This window comes from Galeopterus variegatus, unplaced genomic scaffold (genome assembly GCF_000696425.1).
Source record: "Galeopterus variegatus unplaced genomic scaffold, G_variegatus-3.0.2 Scaffold1786, whole genome shotgun sequence".
In the NCBI taxonomy this organism is placed as follows: domain Eukaryota; kingdom Metazoa; phylum Chordata; class Mammalia; order Dermoptera; family Cynocephalidae; genus Galeopterus; species Galeopterus variegatus.
This window is the reverse complement of record NW_007727897.1, coordinates 124,374-146,596: the sequence shown is the minus strand read 5'-3', so window position 1 is coordinate 146,596 and position 22,223 is coordinate 124,374. Positions and strand designations below refer to the sequence as shown.

General features: G+C 38.3%; 1 protein-coding gene across 1 annotated transcript in view; it reads left to right on the top strand.

The window, feature by feature from the left end:
• PEAK1 (pseudopodium-enriched atypical kinase 1) overlaps window positions 1–22,223 on the top strand; it is a 155,950-nt gene that overhangs the window by 113,634 nt on the left and 20,093 nt on the right. The window contains exon 6 of the mRNA XM_008578936.1: window positions 18,327–19,072. Within this exon, the coding sequence (XP_008577158.1) occupies window positions 18,327–19,072 (746 nt within the window). The remainder of the gene's footprint in view (window positions 1–18,326; window positions 19,073–22,223) is intronic.

The window sequence follows — 22,223 nt, the reverse complement described above, 5'->3', positions numbered from 1 at the left end:
GCCAGTGAGCGCTGTGAGCGCACCGGTCATCCCTATATAGGATCTGAACCCACGGCAGGAGTGCTGCTGCGCTCCCAGTGCTGCACTCTACCGAGTGCGCCATGGGCTCGGCCCGAAAACAGAATGAATTCTGAAGGCCCAGAACAAAGAATAGGCCAAGTCAGGATTTGACCCAACCTCAAGATCAAGGACTAGATATTAACACCATAGTTATTACAGACTTTTCACATTGAATTAGAGGACAAGGGATTGTTTCAACATGAATTTAAGTAGCAGGAATAAAAAAGCCATAACTTCCTCTCTGTGGGCCATTTATCACTTAACAGTTCTGTATTACAATAATGAATATCAAATTGTACCTACCCTAAAAAAAAAAATCTAGATAGCCTCATTATTTGCTGTTTCAGGACTTGTGCTAACATATAGTGTTTAAAAGATTCTCAAAGATTTCTGATAATTTTCATTTTAAGTAATTTTTTCCATCTGTCTCATGGATGATGGGGGAAATTTTCACTTTCTCTATTATGTCCTTCCTGATGCTGTCAAGTTTGTTCAGAAGATTAAAGTAATAAGGAAACAGAATCTAGATTCTGATTCCCAATTTTAGTATTTTCTCCAAATTTAACATTTCCCAATGAAATGTTGGTGTGAAATACTGTTAGGAGATAAAGCCTGTATTTGTGAAGTGTCATTTTAGTTCTTGAGAGGGTTTTCTGATTTATGTCTAAATATGAAACAAACAAAAAATCAATGGTCAAAAATTAAATTCCCTTAAATAATTAATATCCTTAATTATAAATTAATCATAAGATCTTACTTCTTTCTTCTCAGAAGTTTTGTCTGTTCGTGGTGTTTATATGCTCTTGTTTGTTTGTTTTGTTGTTTTGGCTGCTGGCCAGTTCGGGGAAACGAACTCTTGACCTTGGTGTTGTCAGCACCACACTCTCCCAAGTGAGCTAACTGGCCAGCTTTTTGTTGTTTATACATAGTAACCAAGTTAACCTTTTCTCAATTCTTTTTCTTTTTTAGTCACAGTATGTTGCTGTATCTAAGCTTGAACTCTTAGACCCTCTCTCCCTTTTGCCCTCTCTCTTTTACCATTTTAATCATACAAAGAGCTGCTGTTCCCTCAAGCATTAAAACATGACATATCATTGATGCATTTAAAAAATTCTCACTCCTTTTAGAAACTGCTGTCACTATAAATGCAGATTAAACATTTTAGCATCCATTTGCAGATTCACGTGATTTTACTTTCATCGACTCTATTTGCATAGTTGTTTATAGTTGAGAATTATTTTAATTGGTGATTTAATATACCAGTGCACTTATTTAAAATGTGCATATGAAAACCAATCTGTACCTGGAATATAGGCTGTACTGCACTGGTCCTCAAAGAGTTAAGAAAACTACCTTTAGCTTTGCTTAGTTCCTTAAAGGTAATTTGGCATATTTCCCTGACCAAACCCATAGGATAAAGGTCAAGGTGCAGTGGGTAATACTAAGGTGCAGAATTCAAGCCTCTTCTCATAGTTTGCCCAACTTGTACTCTCCAGAACTCAGTGGAATCTATGGTTCATCAGAGTTTGAAAACATGATTAACAGACTTAAGAAGGCCCTGTGACTATTTCCTTTAATGGGGAATTGTGTGAGTGAGTACAGTGGGTGAGTCTTTAAATATTTCTTGCTTTTTAGCATCCGTGTTTTGCTTTGTGAAGCCCTTCAGAGCAGTGTTACAGGCCCAGGGAATTCCTCATAGGTTAATAGCAGCAGATCACAGTAGCTGAACTTTGTTGTAAATAGCCTATTGCTGGGGAGGAAAACAGACAGATAAGGGTGAAATCATGGCTTCTGAACCCTTCACCAACCCTTTTTGACAAATAGAAAGGAGAGCTTTGTTTCAGTAATTACCAAGAGATTGAGGAAAGAAAGAAAAAAACCAAGAGCAAGGTTGCAGAGATTAGGAGCCAAAAATAGCTTTTTAGGAATCCTCTAAAGCTCACTCTAGAACAAGAGAATGCCTGGATATTTAATATTTTTTCTCTTATGGGGGAATGGTATTTTTAAATTACTTTATATTTATTGCTTTGGAATTAGGAATGGTTTACATTAACTTTTGCCCAGCAAAGAACATTTTCCCTCTCCTGAAGCATGTTGATAACTACTCCGTGATATACAATCCTGGCAGAAAGTGGTGCCTAAGAGTGTCTTAGAAGTGTTACTTTGCTTTGTTTTTGCCAATTTATGGAAGTAAAGACCCCTTGTTACCTTAATGTTATGATGCTCTATATAATCAGAAACCAGCTTGGTGTGGAGCCCCTCTTTTGGGTTGATGACCTAGGGCAGCCAGAGGCAGCATTCTTTACTGAGTGGGGCCTCCTTTATCCTTGCCCTGTTGACTGCTGGTGGAGTGATTCCTTCCCACCTCACCACTGACCCCAAGAGCCGAATCCCACATCCTCATTCCCAGTTCTTGCTCACTCCCAGTAAAGAGAGACCTCTCTGAGTCTGCCAGCTTTGGAAGAATATTTTTGAAGTCGTATATTCAGCAGACTTCAAGGTTTATTTTTCTGTTCAGGCACATGCATAATTTCCATAATGAAAGATTCATAAGAAGTTAATCCTCCTCCTTCAGATCTGCTTTAAATCCACAGGTGAAATATGTCTGATGACACATGATCAAACACAGTCCCTCTTTTAAAGAAACTTGTAAATGTCACCATGACTCACTGTCAATTGAAAATCCAGAAATAACATGTAATTGTATATAAGATGTTTCCTTTACTTTTTTCTTTTTGCTCATAAAGAAACTAGGAAGAAGAGCTGATGAGTATGTGATAGTCTTAGAAACTCTTTTCAGTGGACCTGGAAACCTTTAAAGATGCCTGATTTTGAATTTATTTCATTGATCTGCTCACTAAGATTTTCTAACTAGGTCAGTTTTCTCCACCAGCATTTAATAACCATTCCATCCCCTTGTACATTATAGCAACAGAATTGGCAAAATATAGACAGGTTGGGGAGTGAATATGGGAAGAGGTAGCTAGAAGCAAATGAGCAGGGAATGGTAAAACAAGATTGCTCATATGCTGGTATGTAGCCAGCAGGATGCTTCAGACTCATTGTAATAGATGAAATTAGAATGTAGAGCCTTCTTTTCCATTTGCCTTCTTCGCTGCATGCATACAGGTGAAGGTTGATGCTTCTGACCTCTTGGCAACAAGGCTTTCCTGGCCACTGTTTACATACTAAAACTTGGATCAAGTAAGGATTAACTTCCTTACTTAGTCTAGACTAAACTTTATTACTGATTCTTTACTAAATACTTTCATGTGTATTAAATACTGTATACTAAATAAATACTATATAGTAAAGTATTTGGTATTTACTATAGTTTTAGAATACTATAATATAGTATAGTAAATATGCTAAATATTTTACTAAATACTCTTTATTTGTCTTTAATCAGTTAAGCATTCAGCTCCCTCTACCACCACTGTTGCCATCTCCTACTGGAAAAAATTATTCCACTCCTTGCCTATTATTTTCAAGCTTCCTCTCAGCCTAACATACCTCCTTTGCCAAACTGTATTCTCAATATGTATTAATCAAGGTAAATAGAAGTATCGGCCTGGATGAAGAACTGTCTTATGTTTAGACAAGTATGTTGGGGCTTATGACCCGTTGTTGTGACTACAGGACCAGTTATTTACATTTATGTGAAGTACTAGGGTACTTCAAAAAGTTCATGGAAAGATTTGTATTATCTTTTAGTTCTAGTTTTCCACGAACTTTTTGAAGTATCCTCATATATGCCTTCCATAAATCTAAATTTTAGCAGAACGTTTGAATGCCAGTGTTAACAAGTGGTCTGATTTCTTTCAGTCACATGACCCATGAAGTGACGGAGGATTTCTCTCCTCAAGATCCGAGAACTGTTGTTGTGAAACCAGATGGCAGGGGCTGCACTTCAGTCACGTCTTCCTTACCCTTACCTGAACTGGAAAAGGAAGAGGAAAAAGAAGACATTTCAGAGCCTATGGACCTGAACCCTTGTAGTGCAACATACAGCAACTTAGGTAGGTGCAAATGTCATGTAAGTAGTATTTAAACTTTGCCTTTTTATGCACTGACAGAATGTTCTATTTTCCCAGAGAGATGGGTTTTTTTGCCCCATGGGACAAAAGTTGGACCGTTGGAGTTATAAATTTTAACCCGTATCAGAAAAAAGTCCTGGTGTTTGCTAGGCATGTATTAAACACCTGCTACCACATACCCTTTGCCATGTGCTAAGGGTATTGATGTGGTCCCTGCCTTGAGGGAGTCACCTGGAGGGAAAGAAGTGAACTTGTTAATGATTTCAGTATAATACAATAAAATGCAGTAATAGAGATACACATGGAATATTTTCGATATTAAACAGGGAGGCTGTCAAAAGATGCGTTCCTGGAGATAAATTCTTGAACTGATTTAACTGGTTGACAGAGAGAAGAAAGAGTATTCCAGCCAGAGGCAGTAATATGAGCAAAACCTTGGAGATCCAAAACAAGCTTGGTGCATGTGGGTACCACAACCATTTAGTGTTGTTGAAATGTGAAGTGGAAAGTTAGACAGTATCATGCGTCTTGGGCTAAATAAAACCTAAAACCTTAGACTTGTTGCTACTTGTGATAGTGAACCATCAAAGGGTTTAAAGCAGAGGAATAATGCAATTAGATTTGTGTTTTAGAACATCCACTTTGCAAGCTGCCATGTGAGGATGGAATATTTGGTAGCAGGAAATCTGGTAGTTGGACTATTGCAGAACCACAAAAAAGGATAAGCAAGGGAGGCCTCAACTAAAATAGTGGAAGGAAGGACAATGGACAGATTTGGGAGATTCTTAAGAGGTAAAATACACAAGGTTGGATCATGGAAGAATCTTTGATTTCTGGCTTGGATCAAGTAGACTCGCGGAAGTCATACTGCAGTCATTGGAGGTATTTAGGCAGAGGCCGACAGCCCATCTCTCAGAGATGCTATGAAGGAGAATGTTGCACTGCAAAGGGGGTTGAGCTACATTACCTCAGAGGGGCCTGCCAGTGCCGAGATTCTTCAGTTTTCTCATCATCTTCACTCTTCCTTGAATGCTCAGTGTCTCTCTGCCTTGAGTGTCACACGATTTCCTTCCATTTGAAAAGCAAAGTCCGGTGCAAGATAAGGATTTCTGAGTGTTCTTCTCCCATGAAGTCAGGAGAGAGGCGAGTAGCGTAGACTACCACATGCAGAGCACTAGCAAGATTCTTATGAACCACTCACCAATCCTTAGACCCTGTTTGGAAAACAGCAGCGTATGTCATTGAAGCGTTCTTCTACCTAGTCTCTCATTTCCTTTCTTCTATGTCTTTTTCCTCCATCAGGCTACTGTAAAGAAAAGTCACTCTAAGTTCAGCTAGTGTACTTGGAAATAAAGGAGTCCTTAAGAAGGTCAAAAGGTTGAGGTAACATTGCAGGAGAAATACTCTAATATCTCCTTTTGGGAAATTCAATCATAACAACCCACATGCAGTTTAATAAACATTCTGTAAGGAAAAGACTAAGTTCCAGACTAAATCTTATATGATTTGGGAGTAGGGGGAAGTTCATTACAGTTTACCCAAGCAACCATCTTGTGCACTATTTTCCAGTAGGAACTGATTTTATAGTCAAACAGCTTATTTGACTTTTCCCATTCTTTTATATTTTATGAGGAACATTACTAGATGAAAATTTTACTGTTTATTTACCATATAGCCTCAGACACCATGTAATATATCAGGAATTATATTGTAGACATTCTTACTACACCAAAATTTCTTTCATGACGTTTTCAGTAAAAATATAATAATTTTTACTAATTGTATGGTATCTTATGGTATCTCTTCTTTAAAAATTTTTATTGGCAAACATTGGTTAAAGTTGATTATTTTATCTCACTGTCTTCTCAGTGACAAAGATTGGTAGAAAAAAATAGAGTATTGCCTTCATGAATATTCTAAGTGCCTTACATGTATATGAGCTCATTTAATCCTCACAACCACCTTGGCAGTTATTATCCCCATATTTTAGATGACAAAAGTGAGGCAGAGTGCTTTGTCCAAAGTCACAGAACCAGTAAGAATTAAACCAAGATTGGAACCCAGTTAGTCTTGGCCTCCAAACTTAATCACTTAATCACTAAATTCTTGTAAAATACTGGAAGGCTATGACTGTCTCCCTCTTTTTCTTTTAATTTAGTCATCTACTTTCAGATACAAAATTTCAGACTTTAAAAAAAAAAAAATTATGGTTACTTAGAGTGCAGAAATACTAGATATCCTATCAGAAAGATAGCTTTCAGGCCAGCCAGTGGCTCACTCGCGAGAGTGTGGTGCTGATAATACCAAGGCCACGGGTTCGGATCCCACATAGGGATGTCTGGTTAGCTCACTGGGTGAGCGTGGTGCTGACAACACCAAGTCAAGGGTTAAGATCCCCTTACTGGTCATCATTTAACAAAAAAATACCTGAAAAAAAAAAAAAGATAGCTTTCTTTCTACCTATTGCTTTACTTTTAAAAGTATGTGATGCCCATAAAACGTCCAGTTTTCCTTAAGTCGCTATGTACTTGACTCCATAGGGTATCATACCTGGTTAGTTGCTTCTTTAGAAAGGCCGTAGATAGGGTTGATTCTGTCAGTTCTACAAGCTGAGGTTTTTCTGTTTTGTTTTAATTTTTTGTTTCATTATTTTTCCTAATGGAACAAGTATTTTAGGTGGCATTTGGAACTTCTCTTTTTTCATACTTTGAACAAATTGTTTGCATGCAGTTTTAAGTTACCCCTTTGCGTAATTTTTTATGATTTAAAGTCCTGGTAACAACAACGACAACAAAATTTGGAGTGTTTAGGAACAAAGGCACAAAACTTTTAAATGCAATAGCTTTGGATCCTTTTAAATATTCCAGAACCCTTTCACAAAGACCTTTTTTTTTTTTTTAAACAAGGCAGAGAAAGGATGGACAGATATGGAGGGAACTAAAGGAGCAAAGTTCAGGGTTACCATCATTTTGACTGTGGAATTTACTTTTGAAAATTACATTGTAAAGTGATCTTCAGAAGCAATGTAATGTAGCAGGAAAAAAGATGGGTTGAGGGGGTTCAGAAGATTTAGGTTCATATCACAGCTGTGTTACTGCCCACCTGCATGATTGTAGGTTGGCTATTTTATGTCCCTGAGCTTCATTTTCTTCATCTGAAATAAATGAGGGAATCGTAACATCTGCTTTATAGGGCTGGTGGCGGAAGAAGTACTTGGCACATAGAAGTGCTTAATAATTGTGAAGTTTTTTTATTTCTCCCGTAAAATATACTCTTCTTTCCCCTTTAAATATGTTAGATGTGCTAGCCAGAATATGTAGACTGAAGTGGACAAGATTAAAAATGTTTATTAGGGCCGGCCCGGTGGCGCACTCGGTAGAGTGCGGCGCTTGGGAGCGTGGCGGCGCTCCCACCGAGGGTTCGGATCCCATATAGAGACCGGTCCGCTCACTGGTTGAGCGCGGTGCGGGTGCGACACCGAGGGTTGCGATCCCGTTGCCGGTCGCGGTACGGGCGCGACACTGAGGGTTGTGATCCTGTTACCGGTCACGGAAAAAAAAAAAAGACAAAAAGGAAAATAAATAAATAAATTTAAAAAAAAATGTTTATTAGATGGTATTGAATAAGCAGAACAATAAAATTTAAATCCAAAAACTTGTGGGCTTCCTACACAACTAACATCTGAAGGTGTGAAACACAAACAGGCTATAGAGCCCCAAAACGGCCAGAGTAGAGATGACGAATAGTAGCAATGTAACTGTGACCAAACCAATTACTCAGGGTGTGCTGATGACAGCAAAGACAAAGGAACATGGTTAGGATTTGTTTTGTAGTTCCCACATTTCTTACATAATTCTGAAAACTAATAACTTAAAAAAAAAAATCACAGACTCAACTGGAATAGGCCTTGATTAACCTTCGGAATCTCCCATTAGACCTCTACCCTGGAGACAGTCTCATTACTCCACTGGGGTGCAGTAAGAGTTGTGATTCAGCCATTCCCACAGAAAGCTACTGACGTATGTGACCCATACATTTTTCTATTTACTGTAGAGGTCACTCTTCACTCTTCAGGATTAATTTGGATGTCAGTTTTCTTATCCTTAACATAAAAAAAGCAAACTTTATTTTGTTCATAACTGGATTAATTAATAGATTTTAGAGCTGCACTATCTAATGCTATAGCCACTAGCCACATCTGGCTATTTAAATACAAATTTGTGAAAATATAAATAAAAATTCAGTTCCTTGTTCTCGCTAACAACATTTCAGGTGCCCAATAGCCACATGGGGCTGGTAGCTACATTATTGTTCATCACGGATATAGAACGCTTCTATTATCACAGAGAGTTCTCTTGGACAAGACTACTTTAAAGAATTTGTTATTTGTAGGATTTATATTGTCTTCTGTTTTATACAAAAATCATATTGGTCTTTATACAACTTGACAACTCCCTAAGAAGGTTGCCCCTTACAGAGCAATGATTTTACTTTGTGTGGTAGTTATATGAGATCACTGAACGAGTTCTGATCTATAACACCTTAATCCATCCCTAACTGAATTTTGCAGGGTGTCTGTTATCCAAAATGATTTCCCAAATAAGTGATAGAATGTTTTATTCAATCAGACCTTAAACATTTTCCCCATGTTTCTTATGTCTATCTCAAAATATCTAGAAGAAAGATCACTGTTTTTTTAATGTGTCATATCTGACTACTTTATCAGCCTGTTAAAATCAGGAACATGTAATGAGTTCTACTGTGTTGTAAATAAGTTGGTGACTTTAGCTCTCCTTCATTCACTTTGTAACTGAGTACTCTATACATTGCTTTTTAGAAAGATCTTTCAAGTCTCCCTTTACTTGACAGATTTCTGGCTTGCTCCTCTTTCTATATCCCTATAACCTGGCACATTATCTAAAACACACAGTAGGTGCTAAGAATGTGCTTGAATGAATGAGCTAAATATGACTTTGGGCTTTGACTTTAGAAGATTCCCGGATTAGGGAAATCTGACTCTGTTCAGGAAAGTTAATGTAGGAAAATTTCAAGTCATAGTTTATGTGCTCCATTAGTCAGCTGGCTTTTTTTTCCCCTAACAGAGGACTTAATCCATGGGTTTTCTAATTAAGGAATTAAGGATTCTTTTTTCTTTTTCTATGGCCCCACAAAAAACTGTCTACATTTCTCATTTTACTTACTTTGAATATCTCCTTAAGGCTGCATCCTTCAAACACTGAAAGAAAACACCTAAATGTCTTCTGTATTCAAAACTTCCTTTGGCAGTATATTGATTGTCAGTGTTAAATTTTAAGGGGCAGAGAAAAAAAGAAAAAACAAAACAAAAAAAGAAAAATTTTAAGGGCTAGATATACTTAAAAAGATGTCATTACATTGCTGGCCTTGATATCATAATTATGCAATAATGTCATTATAAATGCCATCTTTTTAAAAAATCATTCTGGAGAGTACATTACCATTACTGAGCAGACATTATTCCACACACTGCAAAGTTAATTATTTTGCCAAAGATTAAAGAATTGAAGTTTTAGATTATCTGGATTTAAAAAAAAAAAAAAAGAACCATCAAGGTTGACAGCTTTGAACATTTGTTTAAGCATTTGTTGTACTTCCTAAAATTGTAATTATTTCTATTTTAAAAGAAATCATAGACCGTGTCCCTAAGTTAGTTGCAATCACATTTAAAAATAGTTTCCCATACACTGGAATTAGTTGACAGAGTGCAATATTCAAATTACACAGATAACTTACCCCCAAATAAATAATCTCTGTTTTTGGAGAGGTTTTCACTAATGAGGCTTTATAAAAATTGAGTCTGTCAGCTGCTACAACACCACTGAAATTTTTTTCTTTTTCCTTTTTGTCTTTTTTCATGACCGGTAACGGGATCGCAACCCTCGGTGTCGCGCCCGCACCGCGCTCAACCAGTGAGCGGACTGGTCTCTACATGGGATCCAAACCCTCGGCGGGAGCACCGCCACACTCCCAAGCGCCGCACTCTACCGAGTGCGCCACCGGGCCGGCCCACCACTGAAATTTTTTAAGTGGTCTCTGTAACTGTTTATTTGAGACTAAGCCCAAAGTGGTCTTTGGAGGTCAACCTTCTTTTATTGTTTGGCATGAAGTTGATGTCCCCTGTGGTTTGCCAGTTGTTGCTTACATTTGACTGTGGTAGGCCCCAGCACAGTAATAATGCCTAGGTAGATTAGGACCCTTCCTCAAAGTTGCTGACATCTGCTGCCAGGAGATGATATAATGAATGCCAGGTTCATTGAGAGGCCCTGTTCATTGACAAGGATGGTGCACACTGGTGAGGTATGTGATGTAGTTTGGATGTGTTGTCCCCTCCAAAACTCGTGGATATTTGATTTCCAATGTGGCAGTGTTGGAAACTGATTGAGTCATGAGGGCAGATCCCTCATGAATGGATTAATCCTGTCCCTGGGGAAGGGGGATTAATGAGTGAGTTCTCACTCTATTAGTTCCCACAAGAGCTCATTGCTTAAAAAGACCCTGGCACCTTCTCTCTCACTTGCTTCCTCTCGCCATGTGATCTGCTTGTACCCGCCGGCTACCTGCCACTTTCCACCATGAGTAGAAGCAGCCTGAGGCCCACGCCAGATGCAGCTGTCTCAGAATCATGAGTCAAATAAACCTCTTTCCTTTATAAATTACCCAGTCTCAGGTATTTCTGTTATAGCAACACAAAACAGATTAAAACAGTATGGCATCTATATTTATAAATTCCAGTGCATATTTCCTAGTTTGGAGATGATGATTCCTTCTTTTGACCTCTGCCTTCTCATTCTTATCTGTATTACTTGTTTTGAGCCCTGAGGAAAAAAATTAGATTGAAATTACAATTTAAATAGGAAGATATGTTCCATTTATTTGGGCTTTGGTACTTTCATTCAGCAAACATTTGTTGAATACCAGCTGTCTTCCTGGTGCCAGGCTAGGTGCTGGGAATACTAGTGTGGCCTTCAAGGACTCCTGATCTTTGAGAAAAATAGACATGGGGCTGGACTCTTGAGAACCCCTGTGATAGTTGCTGTGATACAGATATTTAAGAGCTTGATGAAGCCTCTGCCTGGAGGAGTCTGGGAGAGGGTTACAAAGAATGTATCTCCTACTTATAGGAAATGGAGAGGCACTGAACAATTTTTAATATAGAAGCATAGTCAGGATTTTTAAAAGATCATTCTGGGAGCTACCTGTGGGATGACTGGAAGCAGGGAGATAGACCAGGAAATCATGTCATTCCTGTTGAAATAAGGAATTAATTGTGGTCATTAGTATGTTGCTCCTACCAAATGGGGCACCATTATGTGCCTTTTTTTTGACTGGTAAGGGGATCATAACCCTCGGCACAGTGTGGTCCACAGCACGCTCAGCCAGTGAGTGCACCGGCCATCCCTATATAGGATCCGAACCCGCGGCCTCGGTGTTACCAGCGCCACACTCTCCCGAGTGAGCCACAGGGCCAGCCCCCATTATATGCCTTTAATCCCTACCACCCTGACTGTAATAATTAGCAGGTCATAAGCAAACATTTGTTGTGGTTTGTCCCTGGTATGTCTTGAATGATATTGCCCTTCAGTAGATCACTATAAAGATATTATTATTTTGAGTTTTTCAGTACACAATCATCTGTAAATATTGATTTTAGAGATAATATTTTTATTTCCTTCTACTTATTATACCAGTCTTGTAAGTTATAAGAGCCCCATATCAATCATTTTTCTTTCTGTGGAGTTTTAAACACCCTTTTGGCTTCTTTGACGTAGTTTTGGTAAATCTTTCCCTTTTAATCTATCTTTCATCATTTGCTTTACAGAATATGATATAGGGCCTTGTCCATCAGTCTGAAGAGAAAAAGTAAAGTGGTGGAGTATGGAAGCTTAAAAAAGAGAGGAAAGTAAGGTTTGAGTGTGGTTTAGTCAAACATATTTGTCCAAAAGAACTTTTTTAGCATATAGTGTGGCAAGATTTAGAACACAATCTATTTTTTTCAGTTTAGAGAGCTGGTATGCCACAAAAATGTAGAGTATGTGATGCTATATCAGGCCTGCTGAAAGCTGAGCTTGGTGTGTAGTCCCAGAGGCTTGAGAGGAATGTACAGGATTAAAAGTTTAAAATAAAAACAGCTAAAATACCAAGCTTATGAAACATTGAACCAAATGATTGGAATTCAGGTAGAAGAGATTGTCTTTCTTGGAGGAAAAAATCTAAAAGCACAAAACACTTTTAGACTTAGGAGAATGGCTTGACCTACTTGCATGGGCTGTGGAATGTCCGTGGTTTCACTGGAATGCATAAGCTTCTGATTCTCATGTGGAAATCTCCTTAGCTCCTAGGAGATCATATCCTCCTTTTTGGGAAGAGAAGCCATGTTAATTGTTTTATTTCCTTGCTACCTTGGCTGTCTGTTCCATTTCGAAATGACAACCAGCTCTGTTGACTCTGTCCCTCAGTAGGGCAGCCATTTACTGTATACCTGTTGTGTGCCTCACACCACACCAGGTTCTGAGGGCATGTTAAACACACACATACACACACACATTATAAAAGGCTAAAAATGCTGTCATAGAGCAAAAAGTACTAAGAGAATACAAAGGAAGAAGTGATGACTCCCAATTTGAGAAAGGGGAATAAAGAGTAGGGAAAAGGGCCATTGAGCTGGGCCATGCACAGAACACTTTTGTTAAGGCAGAAATGTAAAAATAAAAACATAGAGCACATTAAAAGAACAGGAAGTGAGTGATTCATTTGGAAGGATTGATGAGATATAGAGGAAGATAAGACAGAGAGCATTGAACAACTTGCTGAGGAGTTTGAACTTTATTCTGTAGGTGTTAGAAAGTAGCATAATCAGCCATCTTCCTCCTCCTCTGATAAGCATTAAAGAGCTGCTGATGGTGATAGACCTGGTCTCACTTGCCAGTTCTGAGGTAATAAAGAAAATAAAAAGCATTTTTGGAATCCTGTGTTTGTCCCACGTCCTTGGTTATTTTTGTTCGTTCTAATTTGGAAGAATGGGTGGAAAATGGCAGCCCATAAAGCCTCTTCTAAGGCCCACATTGGTATGGGCAAGAATAGGTTCATGTTTCTATTTATTTATTTATTTATTTATCTGTCTATCCATCCATCCATCCATCCGTCCATCCATCCATCCGTCCGTCCATCCATCCATCCATCCATCCATCCATCCATTCCATTCCATTGATTGGTCCAGGGTATACAAATGGGACACAGTCCATGCTGTCAATGAGCAAACCAGTAGGGAATCCAGACTGGGACACAAGTCAAGTGCTGTCAGTGCTTAGAAAGAAATGTTCACAGGGTAAATCTGAGTTCCCAAGGAACAAGAGGTCAATTTTGTGGAATGGAGTAAGAAACACTCACCAGAAGCAGAATTTTTAAATATGTGAGGAGTGGGAAACTATTCCTAGAGGAGGGTCAACATAGCAAAGACACAAAGAACAAAGGAAGCATAAAGTAGCCAAGAGTGGCAGAGAAACTGCAAGCAATTTGGTAACTATGACTTAGGATGCAAGGGGAAATGCTACAAGGGAAGCAGGTATACCAGGGCCAGGGCATGAAAGGCTTGCTTGCTGTGCTTGAAGATTTGGACTCAATCTTGAAGACAGAATTTTTAAAGCAGAGGAGTGCCGTGATCAGCTTTGGTGTTTGGAAAAAATCTCTCTAGAGCTAGTATGGTGAGGGAGGCAGAACTGGAGACAGTGATAACAGGAGACTGTCACAGTCGTCAGGCAAGGATGATAAGGTCCTGCACTGATGCAAATCACTGCTCCTAAAATTTCATCTCTGAAAGGTCTGAGTCAGCAACTGAAAAATGAGGGTTTGTTACAAAGCATACTGTCATCTCGTAAATAATCCATAGTTCTGATTTCTCACATTAGCCAAGGAAAAATAGAGCTGGGCAGCTCTGATAAGGAGGCCATCACAGAGTTCGGTAACTGCCAAGCCCCTACATCCTTGGTGATGTTAAGGACACAGAGGAATGGAAAGATACAACTAAAAATTGAAATTATGGTAGTTTCTTAAAATGGATTGTTTTTTTTTTTTTTTTCCTTTTTGTCTTTTTTTCGTGTCCGGCAACGGATCACAACCCTCAGTGTTGCGCCCGTACCGGACCGGGACTGGCAACGGGATCGCAACCCTCGGTGTCGCGCCCGCACCTCGCTCAGCCAGTGAGCGGGAACCGGTCTGTATGTGGGATCTGAACCCTCGGCGGGAGCGCCACCACGCTCCCAAGCGGCGCACTGTAGCAGTGCGCCACCAGGCCGGCCCTTAAAATGGATTGTTGATTTGCTTTATTGAGATATAATTTACTTACCATAAAATTCACCTTTTTAGAGTGTGTACTTCAGTGAGTTTTAGTGTATTCACAGAATTTTACAACCATCACCACGATCTAATTCCAGAACATTTTTATCACCCCAAACAGAAACCCACTAGCATTCACTCCCCATTCTCCCCTACCCCCAGTCCCTGGCAACCACTAATCTACTTTCTACCTCTATGGCTTTATGTATTTCTGGACATCATTTCATATAGTGTAATCATATACTATGTGGTCATTTGTGACTGGCTTCTTTCACTTTTAGCATAATGTTTTCAAGGTTTATCCATGTTATAGCATGTATCAGTACTTCATTACTCTTGATGGTTGAATTATATTCCATTGTATGGATATACCACATTTTGTTTATCCATTCATCAAGTGGTAAACATTTGGGTTGTTTCCACTTTTTGGCTGTTACAAATAATGCTGCTGTAAACATTTGTATACAAGTTTTTGTGTGGACACATGTTTTCATTTCTTTTATATGTATATCACCAGTAGTGGAAATGCTGCTGGGTCATGTGATAACTGTGTTTTACTTTTTAAAGAACTATCAAACTGTTTCCCAAGGTGGCTACACCATTTTAGATTCCTACTAGCAATGTATAAGCATTTTAATTTCTCCATACCTTAACCAACATTTGTTTGTTTTTTATTATAGCTAGCCTAGTGGATGTGAAGCAGTGTCTCACTGTGATTTTGGTTTACATTTACCTACTAAGTAATGATGCTTATTGGACATTCGTATATCTTCCTTGGAGAAATGTCTATGCAAATTTTTTGCCCATTTTTGATTGGGTTATTTTTTTGTAAAAGTTCTTTATATATTCTGGATGTTTCTGTTATCAGATATATGAGTAATTTGAACACATTTTCTCCCATTCTGTGGGTTGTCTTTTCATTTTCTTGAAGATGTCCATTGAAGCACAAAAGTTTTTAATTTTTATTGACTTCCAATATATTAATTTTTTTCTTTTGTCACCTGCACTTTAAGTGTCATATCTAAGAAACCATTGCCCAACCCAAGGTCACAAGTATTCTTGTTTTTTCCTAAGAGGTTAATAGCTTTAGCTCTTATATTTAGATCTTTGATACATTTTGATTTAATTTCTGTATATAGTGTGAGGTAGGTGTCCAATTTCATTCTTTTGCATGTGGCTATCCAGTTGCCCCAGCTCCATTTGTTGAAAAGACTGTTCTTTCCTCATTGACTTGTCTTGGAAACCTTCCAAAAAATCAGTTAACCATAAATATGAGGGCTTATTCTTGGACTTTCAAATCTATTCCATTTATCTGTATTTCTGTTCCTTTCTTTTTTAACTGGTTATAAATATTCATGGGGCACCGAGCTGACCATCAGCACCTGTGCACAAGATGTGATGATCAGATAAAAATATGGAATGCTTCATGAATTTGCATATCATACTTGCACAGAGGCCATGGTAATCTTCTATGTATTGTTCCAATTTTAGTATACGTGCTGCCAAAGCGAGCATTGAATTTCTGTTCTTATGCTAGTACCACACATTCTTGCTTCCTATAGTTTTGTAATAAGTTTTGAAATCAGAAAGTGTGAGTTCTCCAACTTTGTTCTTTTTCAAGACTTTTTCAAGACTTTTTTTGGTTACTCTAGGTTCCTTGTATTTTCATATGAAATTTAGGATCAGGCTGCCTATTTCTGCAAGAAAATCAGCTGGGATTTTGATAGGGATTACATTAAATCTGCAGATCAATTTGGGGAGTATTTCCATCTTGACAATATTCAGTCTCTGATCTATGTGCATAAGATGTCATCCATAAGATGCCTTTTCCAGGTCTTTATTTTCTTTAACCAATGTTTTGTAGTTTTCAGTGTACAAGTCTAGCACTTGTTTTGTTCAATATGTTCCTAAATACTTTATTTTTTTGATGATATTGTAAATAGAATTGTTTTCTTAATTTCGTTTTTGGATTGATTTTCATATATTGATCTTGAATCCTGCAATTTTGCTGAACTGGTATACTAGTGCTAATAGTTTTTTTGTAGATTCCTTTGGCTTCTCAATATACAAGATTATATCATCTGTGAATAGAGATAGTTTTACTTTCACCTTTCCAATCTGGATGTTTTTATTTCTCTTTATTTCCTTATTTCCCTGGCTAAAACCTCCAGTACAACGTAGAATAGAAATGGCAAGAGCAGAAATCCTTATCTTGTTCCTGATATTAGGGGGAAAACATCCACTCTTTCATCATTAGGTATAATGTTAGCTCTTGGTTTTTATGTGGATGTCCTTCATCAGGCTGATGATGTTCTCTTCTGTTCCTAGTTTGTTGAGTGTTACTATCACAAAAAGGTGCTGGATTTTATCAACTGCTTTTTCTGCATCTCTTCAGGTGATCAGTGAGGTTTTTTTCCCTTTGTTCTGTTAGCATGATATATTATATTTGTTGATTTTCAGATGTGAATCCAACCTTGCATTCCTGAGATAAATCTTACCTTGTCATGGTGTATAATCCTTTTTATATGTTGCCAGATTCAATTTGCTAGTATATTGTATGGATTTTTGTATATGCATTCATACGAGATATTAGTCTCTAGTCTTCTCGTGGTATCTTTGTCTGGTTTTGGTATCTAGGTAATATTGGCCACATAGAGTTCAAGGTGGGAAGTGTTTGTGAAGGATTGATATTAATACTTCTTTAAGCATTTGATAGAATAATCAGTGAAGCCATCTTGCCCTGGATTTTTCTTTGTGGGAATTTTTAAAAGTTATTAAATGTATTTCTTTTCTTTTCTTGTTATGGGTACCTATACAATGTTAATATTCTTTCTCTTTCAACCCTAAATATTTATTCCTTCAGTCATTCAAGAAATCTTTATTGAGTGTTATATCCAGACCCTACCTATCCTTGGTGCAGAGGTTATGATAATAAATAAAGCCAAAGCCCTGGGCCTCTTGGAGCTTAGCATTCTCATATTCTTTCTCTCTCACTCGCTCTCATGCTCTCTCTATATATGCATATTTTTGTTCATTTATATTTTATGTAGCTTTGTTCCTTATAAAAATATTGCTATATGCCATTGGTGGAGAAAGGAGGTCCTTAAGTTTACTGAATATATTGTCGTAGTTTATATAAACTTTTATGTATTCTTGAAGAAAGTTGTGTCTATGAAAAATGGAATATATTGTTGTTACAATCAAGTTTATATTGGTGCTCAACCTTGGCATTACTACAAGGACATGATTTTAACAAAACAAGCCACCACCTCTATTATCATCCTCAGAATCATCTAGGGCCTTTTTCTCTATAAGATTAGGAGCATGTATTAGTGTCTTAGGATGATTGTGACAGAGTAGCACAAAGAACAGCATAGTATCTTCTGAGCCCCTGTCTAGTGGTCATATTGCTAGTTTCAATTCTGTTTTTAATAATGCTCCCAAGTATTTTCTTTATCCACAAATGCTATCATCTCTGTTCTGTCACAATGAAAGTATATTTGAGTCTCTGTCATGCCTTAGTATTCTTGTGTGGTAAATATAACACTCTTGGGGGCAGGACTGGAGAATCTGGATTCCTGTTTGAAAACAAAGCCCAACACCCAAACTAGTGCCCTGTTCCTGTGGCAGAGAAATGCTGAGACATTGTGCAGATTTGTTGCTCCCACCAAATCTTGGACTCATACCTTCATCATGTAGGTATTTGTTCTTTGGTTGTTTTCCCACTTTGAATTAAGGAATTGACTAGTTCTTACATTCCCATGGCTGCCTCATTCATATCTGCTCATTTCAATTATGAGATGGAATTGAAAACTTTAATTGTTCTCTTTTCTTTTTCTGTCTTTTAAAACAATACAGGGCAATCTAGAGCAGCCATGATACCTCCCAAGCATCCACGGCAGCCTAAGGGAGCTTCGGATGATGCCATTGCTTTTGGGGGGAAAACAGACCAAGAAGCACCTAATCCTTCCCAACCCACACCACCTCCACTGCCAAAGAAAATGATCGTAAGAGCCAATACAGAGCCAATCTCCAAAGACCTCCAAAAATCCATGGAAAGTAGTCTCTGTGTCATGGCTAATCCCATCTATGATATCGATCCCAACTGGGATGCCAGCAGTGCTGGCTCTTCCATCAGCTGTGAACTCAAGGGACTGGACATTGAGTCTTATGACTCCTTGGAGAGACCTTTGCACAAGGAGAGACCTATCCCCTCGGCAGCAAATAGCACCTCTAGCTTAACCACTCTCAGTATTAAGGACAGATTTTCCAACAGCATGGAATCTCTGTCCAGCCGTCGTGGTCCCTCTTGCAGACAGGGCCGAGGCATCCAGAAGCCACAGAGACAAGCACTTTATCGAGGACTTGAGAATCGGGAGGAAGTGGTGGGTAAAATTCGAAGCCTTCATACAGATGCCTTGAAGAAACTGGCCGTTAAATGTGAAGACCTCTTCATGGCTGGACAGAAAGACCAGCTCCGTTTTGGGGTGGACAGCTGGTCAGACTTCAGACTAACCAGCGACAAACCATGTTGTGAGGCAGGTGATGCAGTTTACTACACTGCTTCATATGCCAAAGATCCACTTAATAACTACGCAGTCAAGGTAAGAAAATATTATAAATCTCCTTTTAGTCTTAACCAACACACTGTTATTGGGATGAGTTTGTTTTTCTTTCCTTCATTTCTCAACCTAGCGAAAGTTATTGAGCATCTACTTTACACCAGCTACTATAAGAGCTTATTTATTATTTAGAGGAGAAGACTGACATGTAAACAGACAGAGGTACAACAGTATACTGTGTGCTAAGGTAAGGTAAACTAGAATTCTGTGGAAGGTTGGAAAGACTTTAACCCAGACTCCAGAAAGTCAGAGACATCTTCTTAAAGCAGGTAATTCTTGAGCTGCAACTGTTTGTAAAGACTACCTAAAAAATGAGGTGTCTAGTGTACCTGCCACTCTATATTCTGTCTTTATTCTCTACCAAATAAGAGACCCTTATTTTCCCCTGCTTCATAACTCCTCTGCTTCCTGGAGAAACATTTTTATAGAAGAAGATAACTAATATTTACTGATGTGCCAGGAATTTTATTTATGTGATTTAATCTTCATGTCAACTTTATGAGGTTAAGATTCTTTTCTCCATTTGACACATGAGAAAAATGAAGCTCAAAGGGGTAAGCTAACTTGTTTAGGGTCACACAGCTACCAAGTAGTAGAGCTGGGACTTAAACACAGATATATCTCTGACTTCGTAGCCTGCATTTTGTCCATTATGACACTTACTAACTTCTTACATGTATATTGCCCAACCTACTACATCAAGATGGTTAGAACTCTTGACATCAAGAATTCTTGCCCAGTTATAGTCATTGTAACAATATTCCATAGGTTTCATCAGTGTAATAAATAAAGCCTGGATTTTGAAGTCCAAAAGATTTGCTTTCAGATCCTGGCTGTGCCATTTAGTAGCTTTGTCAGTAATCGTACCCATCTTATGGGGCTCCTGTTTGGATAAAAGAGAACAAAGTGTCCCTGATAAGTGTTCATTTCTTTCACTGCCCATTAGCTTCATCCCTAGACTACTTTAAGAAAATAATCTCTGAGCCTCAATTTTCTCCTCGTTCAGATATTTGCAATGATAATCTACCTACTTTATGGGACTGGGGTTAGGATCAAGAGAGATCATGCATGTGGAAGGGTTTTGAAAAACACAAAGCTCTGTGTAAACTTAAGGTAATATTCTCCATTCCCATAGTCTATTTTTTACTGATTCTCTTCATTGGTTCAAAGCCAGTTAATATAACTTAAGTGACTTTTACATGTTTATTTGGCTTAGAAAGACCAGATGGTATCTTAGTAAGTTAATGGATCAGGTAAATGACTGGCCTTACCTGTCTATCAAGACAGAATGTATGATTGGACCAGAACTTCAGCTAGCCACTGTCTGTGGTTGCAGCACTTACACCACTTGATTGTCTGGTGGCACATGCAGGGTGACTCTCTGCTTCAGCCCACATTTTAAAAATTAAACTGAAGGGTAAATTTCAGAAAGGGGATCTGTATTTGAGTTAACACATTACTTTTGAGTCTTAAAAGGCATTTTGAAATTCTGTGTAGCATTCAAGAGCTATTATATCAATTGGGATTATGGTACGTTATCTATCTTGGACCTTTATTGCTACAAGATCACCAATGCAGGATGAGAACCAATTTCAAAAAGGGGCATTGAACTATCTCTTCTTTCAAAACAACTGAGAAGTAGGGCTTGACTAACTTTGTATATTATTGCCATGCAATCTTGTCTCTTTCCCAAATCAATGGTCTGGTATTGATTTCTTTGCTTGTGATGATGCAAAAGCAATCTCCAAAGAACAGGTGGCAAGTGGTTATATACTGGGAGTTGGCAGGTTTGGGAAAGGATGTTTTACACTAAATCGTGAATATAAATGTCTCTTTGAAGACCTTTGTGTGTTTCCAAAAGTGCCCAATTGATTATACAACCTTAGAGGAATAAACTACAATACTAGGACACTGAACCCCTACCTTTGCAGAGATAAGCAAAAGATACCAGCAGTTGGCCCACACAAATAGCTCTTTCTACTTTCTCTTCTTAAAATATCCTTTCCCATACTAATGGACTTTAAAGTAGGCTAATAGGTGTGATGTCACTAGAAGAGACTAAAACATCTTTAAAATGTTGCAAAAGGAAGTCATTGCTGGAATTCAGGAATTTCAAAGCCAAGGGATATAACCCCTGCCCCTTAAATACTAAATCCGCTTACAGTCATAAAGTACTAAAATCTTTACTTTGAGTAGTGTCTTAAGCTGCTTAAGTTTGCTCAAGCTGCCATAACAACATACCATAAACAGGATGGTTTAAACAACAGAAATTTATTTTCTCACATTTCTGGAAGCTGAAAAATCTAAGATCAAGTTTTCAGCTTATTTGATTTCTGGCGAGGGTCCTCTTCATGACTGGCAGACAACCACCTTCTCTCTGTATCCTCACATTGCAGGGAGAGAGAGTGTGAGAGAGAGGGAGCACATGTTCTAGTATCTCTTATAAGAACACCAATCCTATCATATTATGGCCCCACCCTTATGACCTCATTTAACCTTAATTACCTCTTTGTAGGCCCTATCTCCAAATGTAGTCACTTTGAGGGTTAGGGCTTAAACATATGAATTTTGGGGAGGGACACAATTTAGTCCGTAACATTCTACCCCTGCCCCCTCCCCCCCTCAAATTCATGTTTTTATCACATGCAAAACACATTCCAACAGCCTCAAAACTCTTAACTCATTCCAGCATCAACTTGAAAATTTAAGGTCCAGAGTCTCGTCTAAATATCATCAAATCAGATATGGGTGAAACTCAAGGTATGATTCATTCTGAGGCAAAATTCCCCTCCAGCTGTGAACCTGTGAAACCAAACAAGGTGTGCTTCCAAAATATAACTGCAAAGAGGCATGGGATAGACATTCTTACTCCAAAAGGGAAAAATCAAAAGGAAGAGAGGAAGGGGTATGGATCCCAAGCAAGTCCAAAACCTAACAAGTCAAATTTCATTAAATCTTAAAGCTCAAGAGTAATTTTGTTTGGTTTGATACTCTGCTCTCCAAGCCCATGGGGTGGCAGCATTGCCCCTATGGCTCTGTGGTGTCCTCACCCCTGAGGCACTGGTTGCTTTCATCTCTTTCTGTGCCTGACTTGTTTCACTTAATATAATTCTCTCAAGGTCCATCCATGTTG